Below are 15,000 nucleotides of genomic sequence, written 5' to 3'. Positions count from 1 at the left end.
GGAGGGAGGGACGGGGCTCGACACGCCTTCTCATGCTGGTACATTTCGCCTCCTTCATGGCCACGTATTTAGGATTTGGGAAGGTTTCGGGGCGGAGGGGCTCAGGGCTCGGCTGAAAGTGCAGTCCGGGAGCAGGTCTGGGGATGAAAGTCGCTTCCTGACGAAGGTTGAGCTTAGCCTAGGCGTCTTTCTGAAGAAAATTCTTGGATTAGGTTCTACTGTCAAGCTTTCAAAAATGTTGCCTTTATTTACTGATCTGAAGAATAGTTACAGTCTGCATAAATTTTTTTTGTGCGATTTATGGAAACCGTACAAACAAAAGTCTAAATTTCAAGGAAAAGTATATGTTGATGGTGTCTCAGTTGTAATTTATTTTAAGGCTGGTGTCACGCATATGGTAGCCTTATCTGATTATTCGCAGTTAGGTGTGTGGTATATATGCATATTAGCACATAAATGTTATTTCCAGGTAATAAGTACAAACCTAACTGAACCTAACCTAACTTAACCTAATTGAGTGTGGTATCATCTCGTGTCAAGATGCTGTCATCTTGTTTGCATCACCATGCAAGCACAGGACACGTCGGTGGCCTCTCAGCTGTACTAGTAGTTACTCCCTTATTGTAATGGTTTGTCAGGAAAGAGGAAAATATTTCATTTCACACAATACCTACCTACAATATGATCTCCCTGTGCATCACTGGATGTTCATGGGAAATACTCATGGCATTGTAGCCACTAAGGATGAGGGATTTTTTAAAGTTATGTCATTGGCCAAAGAGTGAATCAGTGTGCTTGTTTTTCATTTATAATTATGTTAAAATTTGTATATCAATAAATTCTAACAATTTGTCTATAATGCATTTTTCACAAATTGGAAATATAAATTCCTTGATATAGTTTGTTTCACAGAAGCCCTATGGTATAAGGCAAACTTTGTGAGTAATGGGTAGAACAGAAATTACGAAACTTTTCATCTATGGTATTTCCTTTGCAAGGGGATAAGAAGAAAATTGTACAACATGTAATACTTTGGAATGCTATTATAGGATAATATGAAGACACTATCATAAAAAAAGGAAAAACTATACACTTATAAATGAAATAATCTGCTAAAGCCAATGATAATGCCAGAAGTAAAGAAAATAGGTCAAAGCAAATGTTGTGCAGAGAGTGTTCATGGTATGTGTCCCTCTGTTAGGGAAATACAGCTATAGGCTAGGGGTATTGGCCCAGATTAAGAGGATTTTTGGTTCTTAGGGCAATGTTTGTGGATCCCTAGGAGTTGCTGGAGTAATAGAGACTTGCAATGTTTTAACTATAAGGGAAATGGATGCAGTAGAAATGTGACCTACCTTTTATAAGTACGAGTGATTTTATTTATTTTCAGTAAACTTCCCATATGGCTAATTCAGTTAGAATGAATGTAGAGAATATTTTCCATTACTAAAATGTCAAAGGTAAGCAAACCTTTTTGATCACATCAGCCCTTGTGTTTCACCTTTTTTTTTTTTTTTTTTTTTTTTTTTTTTTTTTTTTTTTTCAAAATTCTTTATCAGTGATAACTTCTTTCTAGTAGTATTGGACTTTTGCCCCTTCATCATATTTCCCTAGCTGAGGACTCCTGATCACCATTGTCAGTATATTTAATTTAAAGATACAAATTGGGTTTACTGCATGGTTGAAGTGAGAGAGGCTGGGAAGTTAGAAAGTTCTGGAGCTGGAACATTGTTTTTGTATTTTCACAGAATTTAGTATTATCCCAGAGATTGTACCAATTTCCACTATTATACTGGGAAATTATTTTAAAACATAAGGAGTACCAAACAAACTTATGGAACTAGCAATAAGTACTGTGACAACAGAACTGTTAAATTTACCAGTAGATGGCTAGCCATATATGAGTATGGATGTAACAAGTATTTCTGAACATTTGGTAAAATATAGGGCTTTTTGAGCTGGGAATTTTCTTGCGTAAAATCTTAAGAATTTTTCTTGCTTTCTCAAGCGACCCCTGTAGATGGCTTGACTTTCACTTGTTAAGTCGTGTAATGTCACCATGGCAACAGTGTCATACTGGTTACAAGCATTCGAATGTGGGCATTGGCCAAGAACTCCACTAAATATTTCATCAGAAAATTTTTTATAGTTTCTATTTCTGTAATTTCCAGAACATATCTAAACTGATTGAAAGTAGCAGAAAATGCAATGAGATAATGGAGATTATGGGAACAAGTTTTATTTTCTTATAAATCATAAATCATCATATATGTATCTTTTATACTCCTCCTCTCTGTAAATTGAGAATAATAGAAATAATGACAGCTTAAATGATATTGATGTTGAAATTGACATTGATATTGATAATAGTTATTATTATTATCATTATCATTATTATTATTAGCATCATCAGCATCTGCATTTATGTTATTAGTGTTACAGTTTGTGTTATTACAAAGAGAATAATCCAGCCAACAGTTCTTGAAGACAGGTCTTTTATCAAAATTTCCTTTAAGATCCTTCTGTTGATACTATGTTCATTGACTATTATTTTCAGATTCATAAAAGCATATGTATGGAAATAGGTAGGCCTATATTTAAATTCAGTAATGTTAATTTATTTTGATACCACATCAGAGTGTAAGGGTTGCTGGTGGGAAGTGTGTGTGTCACAATTTTAGAGGCGCTGTATATGCATATTGGAGAAAATATGCCTTGTAAAGAGGTTAGGGTAGAAAAATTTATTTAAAATGTTTATTGTGGAAGACGAGTTTAAGTGTAGAATTTTTCAGGTTTGACATTTGATAGAGCCGTTTGTGCGAACACACTGTGCAACACTGCTCAAACTCTAGTTCTTTTATGCAGCGATTGGTGTAGTTCTTAGCCTCAGAGCAAGAATTCTTGACCAAACAAACCCCTGCTTAAAATGCATATAGTTTTGGTATAGTTCTATATAGATTAAGATACAGAAGTATATCAAATGTACAATGGATTTCAAAGAGAGTGACAGTGATTTGCCATTTTGTCATGGTGTCAATGTAATTTTTTATTGCCCACAACACAGATGATTTTTTATTTTCTCCAAGTCATTGTGGCCCTTTTATATGTTTTTACCTTTATTTTTGCTTTCTTAAACTAGAGAGAAAAAAGATAGCCAAGTCATGTTTTCAAGCATTTATTGAAGATTCATACAACTTTTTTTTTGGGGGGAGGGGAGCTTCTATTGTAGATGGCTGCTAGAGTTAGCATTTTTCAAATTGAAGTACATAGAGATTTTTTTTTTGGGGGGGGGGATGCTACTCCCAGTTTGAGTTGTCCTGTTTACTTGGTCTAAAAAGAAGTGCAGTATTAACCCTAGCCACTAGGGAGGGTATGTACCCACATGCCATGCCCACTGTGAGTTTATTATTAGTTTATTATTTTTCTTTATACATCAATGGCTCCACATGTAGTAGTCAATGACTAGTACTAGCTATCTCTCCATTTGCAACTTTTCCTTGATTTTTGGGATATTCTATTTTACTTTATATTGACTGAAGTTATTATTATTATTTTTATTTTTTATTTTTTTTTTTACCCTTTACATTTGATATTTTTACATATTTTTTCTTGCAATAGAATTGGAAATGAACTTTTCTTATTACTGTTGGGAAAAATTGTGGCAACAAGGCCCTTATAAATTAGTGAGGTGATGTGTATATTTTTCACATAGTAAACAACTGTAAAGATGAAACTTCACTGTTTCTTCTCTGTTTTTCTTACATAAGTACCTTTAGATATTTATTTGAAGTAACAATTTTAGGAGGCTTTGTACAAAGAAAAATCTGATGCATAAAAATGAGTTAATAATTTCATGTTTTTTTCCTGCAGGGTTGTTATAGAAACTCTTACCGAGGTCTGCCCAGATCGAAAGTGTTTCCGTATGGTTGGAGGAGTCTTAGTAGAAAGAACCGTCGCAGAAATTCTACCAGCTCTCACAAACAATAGGGACCAGGTTAGTTACTCTTTTGTTACAGTTAATTCCACACTCTGACACGAAATCCTCCAAAAATTGGTATTCTGTAAAGACAAAAAAAATGTTGACTGGTGTTTATAGTTTATATTCTTTAAAAATGTCCTTTAAAAACAAATGTGAATCCAGTCTAACCAATGTATGTGCTAAGCCAACTTTTTTTTTTTTTTTTTTTTTTTTTTTTTTTTTTTTTTGCACCAGTGCTTGTGGAACAGACTATAGCATTGCAGTAAGAGAGTGCAAGTTGGTATTGCAGCATTTATGTCAATGCATGTTTTAAATGGCATTACATGAAACTATTTCATATAAGTTAGGAAAAGGGAAACATAGTACCATAAACTGACTGAATATTATTTATTGAATTTTGACAACTTCAGAAGCAGACATTTATTTCTCACTCTAACACATTAAGTGCAATTTGAGTGTCAGTGAGTTTCTGCCTAATAGTGACATTTTAAATAGTGGTGACATTTTATTTATTTTCTATATATAGCTTTTTACATATATATGTTTGTATCGATGTATGTAGGTACAGAGATAGGCAGTATTGCAGTACATATCTATATGTCTGTATATGTATATATGATTATGTATGTGTGAATACATATAAATGTATATGTATATGTGTTTATATGTATATGTGTATATGCATATAAATGTATGTGTTTATATGTATATGTATGTATGTATGTATGTATATATATATATATATATATATATATATATATATATATATATATATATATATAGTTTTTATGAATATGTATATATGTATATGTATGTGTATATATGAGCATATAGGAAGATTGTCAATTTTTATATCAATGCCATGAATTTCTTGATATTGTTCCAAGCTGGGAGAGGTGAACATGGCGTATTTTGACTAACCAAATGCCTTGGAACCCCAACCCTTTTCTTAAGCTATGTTTTGATTATACTCATTTTCTTCTGCCTTCCAGTAATGAAACATAGATGCTTTCGTAATCCAAATCATAGTAAACAGGTCCCTTTACCTTCTTTTTCATTTCACTGCAGTTAACCAAGGTCATAGAGTCTCTGAATGACAAGCTCGTCGCAAAGGGGAAAGAGGTCAACGAGTACAGGGAGAAGCACGGAATTCGGATCAGGGGCCAGGACGACACACCAAAGGAGGACACTTCAACACAGTCAAATAACGCTCCCAGCACACAGGGTGTTCTGGTTTCAAACAAGTCCTAGTCAAGTCTCTCAGGGACGCTATGGCTCGACAACAATGGGGTTGTGTCTGCTGATGGCTAATCATATATGTCTTGTTGGATGTCAGACTTTTTTTAAAATGAGTCATTTGAGACCCCCAGTTTGTAATTAAGTAAGGCAAGCAGTGCTTTAGCACCATGGAACTCAAAAGGACATCCTCTCTATTTCATTTGACCAAATATTGGAAAAGAAACTGGTTTGTCTTGAGTTGTTCCTTTTTGTTACTGCTAAAGAAGCCTGCTGCTGGAAGTATCCATGCAGGATGTTCCTTGTGATCCATAATAGTGAAGGATAACTAATTATCTGGAGAATTTTCATTTGAGTTTTGACTGCCATTTACTGCTCCCTGGTGCACAAGAGAAGATGATGGTTTATTTGTCTAGTTTTCTTCAAGGCTACTGGATAGGCAATGTCACCACCACTGCCAAGAACTATGAAGTGTCCTCACTTAGGCTTTTATTGAAAATACCATTGCTTGATTCGGAAGTCCCTGTTATGCGCACCTATCCTGTGTAAATTATAATGTGCAGATTCAAGCTTCAGATTGTGCAGATGTTTATTAGAACCTATTCAAATTGTATTGGTTTTGCCAAGAGGAACTTTTACTTTTTTGTTGCTACATTTGTTTTATTGTGTTACCTGATGTTCCTTCAGGCTAGGTTATTTTTGAACATATCTAGCATATTTTCAGTACATATCCTTGCCAAGCATGATTCAGTTTTGACAGTATTCATGTAATCATTAGTGTCTTGATGTATCAGTTGGAATAGACGATGAATAAAATTAGATTGTGAATTTAGCTGTTCGAGAGATTTATGAACCCTGGAAGAACTCGTTCCATTTTGGAGATGATGATTGCATAACTTTAAAAGCTTTACAATTCATATCACATCAGAACTGTATCTGCTGTGGTATGAGAATTTGTTTTATCACTGTAAGACTTATGTTAGTCCTCTTTTGTATCTCCAGTGAGAGGAGAGAGGCCCACAGTTGGAGTTGGGAAAGAATTCCATGTTAGATGTGAGTATGGCATCAGTACCTCGTGGTTCTTAATGCCTATCAAATATTAACCGATTATAGACAGTAACAGTGCCTAAAAGGGCAAACCCAATAAATAGCTTCTACTTAATGTACTTTAATATTGCATTTTTTTTTTTTTTTTTTTTTTTTTTTTTTTTTTTTTTTTTTTTTTTTTTTTTTTTTTTTTTTTGCACAGGCTGGGAATTCTACATTTAACTACAAGGATTTAGTAATTTTGTTCTGTTTGTTCAGGGGTTGAAACACAAATTTACTTGCTAGTGGATAAAAATAAGGGAAGATTTTCACTAATATAAGAATCACAGAGGTATTGATGTCAATCCAAAGATGAACTTGTTTTTCAAATGTTGGATCCTTTGTGTGGTAAACCCAACTATTAATCAGTTGTAACTTGAAAAAAGTGTGTTGATTATGTTAAAAGAATTGAAAATAACACTGCTGTGAATGTATGTAATTAATAAAACCTAATTTGTAAATAATTGGTTGCAAATTGTATGATATTTGAGATGTTTCAGAAAGAAAACAAGAATATGATACTCACAGAACTTGAACAATAACACAAAATGCTTTTACATTTAAAGCTTAACATCATACAGCTTGTAGTTTCTTTTTCCTGGTGTTGAAAGACTAGATTTGGTGATGTTTAAATATCTAGTCAATAATTACTGAAATAGAATATTTTCTTATCTGTTTCATCCTTGTCCTCTTTTTAATCCTTAATCTGTCTTTTGTTTCTTTTCTATTTGACCTTGATGCTCATTGGCTTTGTTGTCTTTGTTTCCCTCTTCCTCCTCCTCCGTCATCGTCTTTTACATATTTTCTTTTTCCTTTCTTTCTTTGTATTTTCGTTTTGTTCTTTATCTTCGTATTTACTTTTTCTTCTTTGTATTTTCTTATTTTCTCCTTCATAATTTTTGTCTTTTATTTTATTTTCCTTCTTCCTCCTCCTCTTCATTCTCTTCTTTCTCTTCTTCCTCCTCATTCTCTTTCTGTTCCTTTTCTTCTGCTTCCTCCTTCCTCTTCTTCCCTCCTCCTCTTCATCTTCCCCTTCTTCCTCCAACCTCTTCATCTTAACTCTTCCTTTTCCTCCTTCCTCCCATTTTCTTCCTTTTTGTCTACCCCCCCAATCCCTTGCTCGTTGTTGTCATGGGAGGGGGGGGCTCAGGATACAAAGACCGAGCCCCAATGCTGGGATTTCCTTTGCCTTAGGCCTCAGCCCTCGCCAATGTCAAAACTCTTGGCGCTTTGGACATCCTGCCAAACACTACTGTTCCACAGACCGATGCCCCATATGTGCCCAACCCGGTCATAACCGATCAAACTTATGCACAAACACATACATGTGCTAACTGCGGTGGCCCCCATAATGCATTTTATAGAGGCTGTCCCACTTAGAAGTTCGAATCTGAGGTAGCGCCCCCCCAATCCCCTGCCGGTTGTTGTCGTGGGGGGGCTTAGGAGACGGAGACTGAGACCCAATGCAGGGATCCCCTCTGCCTAGGGCCTCCGCCCTCGACTTAACTAATTTTGCATGGTCTTTTCCCCCTCCAGCTTTTGTTTCCATCCCGTCTCCATCCCCTTCTACTATCTACTTCCTAAGGTGTGAGAGCTGTGCTGAGAGGATGAAAGACTGACCTTGTGCCAGTCCTGAACGGCCTGCGGGAACTATGGGCACGGTACTCCCGACTAATCTAGCCCTTACCTTTCACTAGCGATGGAGGTGGACCAGGTAATGGCTTTTATATAATCCAGGTTACCCATGACCAGTAATGAAAATGTAATCCCTTTATTAGAGGCAATGAGGCTAGCCCCTTTATCAAATAGCCCCAATCCAGGCACTCCTTTGACCACGGCTCCGAACACTGAAACAACTACCTCCTACTCAATGCCTACTAGTGCATTAGCCACCCAAGCAGAGAATCTCCAGAAGACATTCCTACCCACCCAACTTCCTCAAATAAATCAACTCTACCCCCGCAACCTTCATCAAACAACCAATCCTCCCTTATTACTACCTTGCAGCCTTATTCTCCATCATTCAGTAATACTCCCTCTTCCACATGTCCCCGACCATCCGCCACCACCAACCCTACAGATATCTTAAATACTCTGTTTAGCCCAGCTAAATGCGACCGATTTTTTGTGATCTCTTCTACAGCTCCTTACTCAGGCAACACACTCCTCTTTCAACAATGCCTCCAAAAACAAGTATACCAGACGCGATCGCTCCCGTCTTGTAACAGTCAGATCAGAAACTGAATCTATAGCACTATTAAAGTTAACTGATCATTCTGGCAATCCCATTCCTGCAGAACCTCATCCAACCCTTAATACCTGTACCGGAACTGTCTCTCTCCCCCCAGCAAACTGCCCAGTTGATACCAAAGACTGGTCAGACTGGAGAAGACTTATTAGGATGCCTCAAAGACCAAGATGTGAAATCAGTACATTGCTACACCATTCCTCCTAAAGGTCACCGAAAGAATCCGACCAACATTGCCAAAATTACCTTCCGTACACATGACCATCCCTTACATATCTACATTGGTGGACAATCCCTCCCTGTTCGACCATACCAACCTCCTCCCCGTCAATGTCAAAACTGTTGGCGCTTTGGACATCCTGCCAAACATTGCCGTTCCACAGACCGATGCCCCATATGTGCCCAACCTGGTCATAATCAAACTGCTCAGCACAAACACGTACATGTGCTAACTGCGGCGGCCCCCATAATGTATTTTATAGAGGCTGTCCCACTTACAAGTTTGAATCTGAGGTAGCAACTCTCAGATACAAAAATGGTCTCACTTTACGTGAAGCCAGACAGGAAGCACGTCGACAAGGTTTCTCTCATACTCCATATTCTAGCAACATCGTTCGCTCAGCCCTTCCCCCTCCACCCCAAAATGTCCCCATTTCCACTTCTACATTCTACATCCCTCAGACCAATTCCTTTGCCACTCTAAACCCAGACACCCCAATCTCAACCACAGCTCCAATCTCAACTACAGCCCCAACACCAACCCCTCTCCCTCCCCGCACTACCCGCAGTAGACAGACTAAACGTTCTAACCCTTCTTCCCCTACACCACAATCACCTCCACCTACCTTTACCTTTAATCCTGAGACACCAGTCTCCTCTTCCCCCCTCATAAGAAAATCTTTATCCCACAAAACTCTCCAACCAACTCCATTGCAGAAACAATAACCTTCTCACAAAACTCTCCAACCAACTCCACTGCAGAAACAATGGATGACATTCAAAGTTATATGCTTGAGACACAAGATCCCATAACTCATGCTCCTTCCACACTTGAAGTGGTTGCCGATATTCATACCCCTCCTACTAATACTCCCCCTACACCCCTTCCTCCTACTCCCTCTCAACACAATCTAACCCCCTCAATTCCGTCCACCTCCGATATCCATCCTCCCAATACCCATCCTCCTGATATCCATCCCCCTCTTATTCACAACACCCCTACACCCCTTCCTGCTAATCCCTCCCAAGACAACACATGCCCTTCAACTCAAACTATCCATCCTTCCGATATCCACCCTCCTACCACTAATACTGCCCCACACCACTTCCGCCTACTCCCTCCCAACACAACCCACCCCCTTCAACCCCAACTATACGCACATTCTCCCTTCCTCCATCCCTTCTACCCTTTCCACTCCCTCCCGGATACACACGGGAATCACTCATGTCACAACACCCGCTAGCTCCTTCCCCCCCAAATTCCCCAACACGTACTGGCGCTTTAACACATAAAATAACTAAGATATAGCTCTCCTACATTGGAATATTCGCGGTTCCCGTTCTCACAGACCAGGCCTATGTCACATCCTTGCTTCTTATAACAACCTGTTCTCCTTCTGCACACATAAATATCCTTCACTTGATCTAACTCCCTTACTTAAACCACCATAACCCTTTCCCTCATCAACCCCCTTACCCATCTTCAACTTTCCATCATTACTCTAGATAGTTGACGCATAGTAACTATCACCTGACATCACCCTTCACTATACCTTCCTATAGTGCTATATGACCTTAGATGTCTAGTACATTTATTTCGCTTTTAATCATTTTAACCATCCTCCTGATATCCATCCCCCTCTTACTCATAGCACCCCTACACCCCTTCCTCCTAATCCCTCCCAAGACAACACATCCCCTTCAACTCAAACTATCCATCGTTGCGATATTCATCCTCTTAACACTAATACTCCCCACACATCTACTCCCTCCCAACACAACCCACCCCCTTCAACCCCAACTATACGCATATTCTCCCTCCATCCATCCCCTCTATCCTTTCCACTCCCTCCCGGATACACGGGAATCACTCATGTCACAACAATGCCCTTCCACAGATTCCCTACCTCCTGATACCCCTCCTTTACACCCCCTAGCCCCCCCCCCGAGATTCCCCAACACATACCGACGCTTTGACTCATAAAATAACTAAGATATAGCTCTCCTACATTGGAATATTCGCGGTTTCCGTTCTCACAGACCAGACCTACGTCATATCCTTGCTTTTTATAATCCATCTATTATCTGCCTCCAAGACTTTCCTCACACATCCTCCTATTCCAATTCCCAATTACCCTTTTATCTCTTCCCCACACTCCCTTTATGTCTCGTCTATACTTATCCATCATAAAACACCTTATGTCATACCTCCCATACACTCTACTGTCCCGTGCACAGCTATTCGCATCTTTCTTCGCCGCTGGATCACAGTAATTTCAGTCTACTTCTCCCCATCCCATCCCATTGACTTTACTGCCTTTGAAACTCTAATTTCCCAACTCCAACCACCTTTCCTCGTAGTTGGTGATTTCAACTGCCGCCACATTCTGTGGGGTGACTCTACCACCATCTCTCGAGGCCGATCTCTAAAACACTTCCTCTTCACAAATAACCTAATAATTCTTAATTCAGATCGCCCCACACACTTTGACATGCGCACGCAATCCTTTTCATGCCTTGACCTCTCTCTATGCTCTCCTATTCTACATTTAGATTTCCATTGGTCAGTTCTAGACCACTTCCCCTATAGTGACCACTTCCCAGTACTCCTTTCTCCTACTTCATATGTACCATTTCCTAATCCACCACGCTGGTGCTTTGATAGAGGTGACTGGCATACTTCCACTTCACTCTCAACTATACCTATCCCTCCACCCGCCTCACCGTCCATTTCAGACATGCTACATTGTTTTACAACCACGATCCTATGAGCTGCCTATACAGCCATTCCTCGAACTTTAAGACCTTATACCTCTAAACATGTTCCATGGTGGAATTCTGATTGCACCAAAGCGCTTCGCTTAAAACGAGCAGCCTGGAACAGCTATCGCTACAAACGAGGCACCCCTCACCAGCTATCAGCCCTTATTTTCTTTAAAAGAGCATCTGCCCATCTTCGCCGTACAGTTAAAAACAGCAAAACAAATAGCTGGCAAAATTATGTCTCCTCAATTACATCTTCTACATCTATTTCAGCTACTTGGCGACGGATCCATAAATTCTCAGGCAAACATCCCCCCCATCCTGCACCCGTCCTACATATTCGAGATACTCTAATTTCTGAGCCTATTGAAGTAGTTAATGAACTGGGCAACTATTTCAGCCAGGTCAGTAGTGGCTCTCACCTTTCACAACACTTTTCTTCCATTAAAGCCATTAAGGAACGCACCTCTATCACCTTCACTCTATCCTCTGATGAGTCCTATAATGCTCCTTTTTCTTCTTCTGAACTCAGCGCTGCATTACAGTCGTGCCGCAACACTCATGAAGGCCCTGATGGTATTCACTATCGTATGCTCCGACACCTCCCATCGTCTCTATCCTTCCTTTTAACTATTTTCAACCACATATGGACATCAAGAAATTTTCCTTCTCATTGGCGAGAAGTTCTTATCCTACCTTTCTTGAAACCCAATAAATCAGGTACCCTACCCCAAGAATACCGCCCCATAGCTCTAACTAGCTGCTTGTGCAAACTATTAGAACGAATGGTTAACTTCCGCTTAATGTGGTATCTTGAATCTCATAATCTCCTTTCCCCTTCCCAATTAGGTTTCCGACGTGCCCGAAGTACAGCAGACCCACTTGCCCATTTCGAGACATATGTTACATCTGCATTTGCACGCCTTGAATCCGCATTAGCCATATTCTTTGATCTAGAAAAAAAACATATGATACCACATGGCGGTATCACATCCTCCAACAATTGTCCTCCCTAGGTTTACGTGGAAACATGGGTGTCTTCATAAAATCTTTCCTTTCTAAACGTACTTTCCAGGTCAAGATTGCCTCTTCCACGTCATCATCCTTTCCTCAATTCGAAGGCGTCCCACAAGGAAGTGTACTTAGTACCACTTTATTCCTTCTTGCTGTAAATGACATTGTCTCAGTCCTACCACCAGAAGCCCGGGCATCACTATATGATGACTTAACCATCTATGCATCTGGCACATCCATACCAGATCTCTGTCAATTCCTTCAGTCTGCAATAACATCAGTAACTTCTTGGGCCACTAACCATGGCTTTCGCTTCTTTACCTCTAAATCTTTCCCCATCCTTTTCTCTCGCTCACGTAAAAGTCCCAAACCTCCACTCTTCTTATATAACGCTCCATTCCAAACTTTTTTTTCCTGGAAATTTTGGGGGTTATATTTCTCCAAAATTGTCCCGGGAGGCCATTGGCATTAAAGAAAAAGCTCAACGCCGCCCCCGAATCTTACAAACTCTTTCCCCCTCTCCTGGGGCTCAGATCGCAAAACTCTCCTCCATTTTTTATTTTACCTTAATCCTCTCCACTCCTTTTTATGGATGCCATATCTACTCCTCTGCCTCAACCTCCCTTCTTGCTCACCTTGATACAATCCACCCCAGGGGCTCCCCCTAAACCGTTTTTTGCTCCTCTCCGGGTTAAAAACCTGTTTCTAGTCTGGCATGCCATCCCTCTCTCGACGTCGAGCCCTTTCTCTCTCCAAACTATCTCAATTTTCCCAACTTTTATCAAACCAACTTTCCCCAATCCCTTCCCGCCTTTACCTCTTCCCCACCCACCAACTCCCTCCCCTTTCATGGAACCCCCCTCTCCCCTTCCCCCTTCCCTCACCCCCCAAAACCCCTCCCAAATTTCTGTTTCCAAAATTTTCATGGCTTATCCCCCTTTTGTTTCTCTTTTGACCCACCCAAAACAAAATATCTCTATATCCTTCTCCTCATTTCCTTGGATTTTCCAAATTCCTCCAGGGATTCATGTTTCATGACGGTTCCAAAAAATTGAGCTGGATTTCCCGTAATATTCCCAAATAGCATTTCAAACCCCCACCTCCCGGGAAACATTTCCTTTCCCACAGCTTTTCCTCCTTAAATTTTCTTAAGACGCATATACTCACTCCCCCCTTCCTCTTTCACTCTTTTTCTGACTCCATGTCTTTTTGGGCCCCTTAAAAAATCTATGCCTCGACCCTTGTCTTTTAAGATCCGAACTGGTTGTTCTATATATCCCGTCATAAAACCCGTTTTTTGTTGCCCAAAATGTTGGAAACCCTTTTGAAACAGATCTTTTTCTTTCCCTTTTGCCAATTCACATCACATATTCCAACTACGGATTATTCCCCCACTTTAAAAACCTTTTTGTGATGGGGGAAAGTTGGGGGACGGCCCCCCCAAAACGTTTGGCCACACTCCCTTTAAAAAATATCCAAGCACCCCAGACCCCCCTATGTCCTCTATGTAAATCCCCTTTCAATTTAACCTCTTTTCCCGTCCCCGCTTTAATACAGCACTTTCCTCTCTTTTTTACACCTATTCTCCTTCCCCCAAACCCCCTATCAGACATTTCCCTTCAGGGGAAACCCCCAACTTTTTTTCCCCCTTTACAACCTGGGTCTCCTTCCCCAGACCCTAAATTCCTTCCTTTATCCCCAAATTTCCCTTACCTAAACCACCAAACCTATTCCCTCGTCAATTTTCCCCTTTCCCATCCTTTAAACCCTTTTAACATTATCTAGATAGTTGACCTTGTAATAACCCCTTTTTATTATACCTTCCTATAGGTGCTATAAAAACCTTAAATGTCTAGCACATTTATTTTTCCTTTTTAAACCCTTAACCATTTTTCCCCCCCTCCTCCCCCCCCTTTCCCCCCTCATTTTCCCTCCTCCTCCCTCCTCCTCTTATTTTCCCCCTCCCCCTCCTCTTCCCTTTTTTTTTCTTCCCCTCCCTCTCCTCTCTCTTCTTCCCCCTTTTCTTCCCCCTCCTTTTTCCTTCCTCTTCCCCCACTTCCCCCTTTTTCCCCTTCTTCCTCCCTTTTCCCGTACTCTTCCCCTTCCCCTGTTACGTAAAAAGAGGCCAAAATTTGAATCTGAGTTTTTCCCCCTCAGACTGGGGAAAAATTGCCCGGGGAACAACTCCCCAAAAAAAATTTAATTTGGGAACCACAAATTGGTTAGCCCTAGTGGGCATTGGGCAGTGGGAGCATTGATTGGCAGGGTTTGGCCCCAAAAACGTCTGCCTCTTGGGGTGACAGGAGGGAGAACACTCTCACCAATTTTAAGCATCCAAAGGGGAATCATTCATAAATAATTTGGTAATACTGGTGGGAATTTGGGGTAATAATGTGCTGTGTTAAAAAAAACTGGGATAATTCCCCCGGGTAAGGAAAGGACAAAAACAGCACTT

At 40.0% G+C, this 15,000-nt stretch overlaps 1 protein-coding gene across 1 annotated transcript in view; it reads left to right on the top strand.

Moving 5' to 3' along the window:
* The window catches only part of LOC113820812 (prefoldin subunit 2), a 7,300-nt gene extending 419 nt beyond the window's left edge, over positions 1-6,881 (top strand). The window contains exons 2-3 of the mRNA XM_070117075.1: positions 3,871-3,994; positions 5,048-6,881. Of these exons, the coding sequence (XP_069973176.1) occupies positions 3,871-3,994; positions 5,048-5,230 (307 nt within the window). The 3' untranslated portion in view covers positions 5,231-6,881. The remainder of the gene's footprint in view (positions 1-3,870; positions 3,995-5,047) is intronic.
* The last annotated feature ends 8,119 nt before the right edge of the window (positions 6,882-15,000 follow it).

The sequence above is a fragment of the Penaeus vannamei genome, chromosome 39 (assembly GCF_042767895.1).
Source record: "Penaeus vannamei isolate JL-2024 chromosome 39, ASM4276789v1, whole genome shotgun sequence".
Taxonomy (NCBI): Eukaryota; Metazoa; Arthropoda; class Malacostraca; order Decapoda; family Penaeidae; genus Penaeus; species Penaeus vannamei.
The sequence above is the reverse complement of the archived record's forward strand: the minus strand, read 5'-3'. Positions and strand labels throughout refer to the sequence as shown.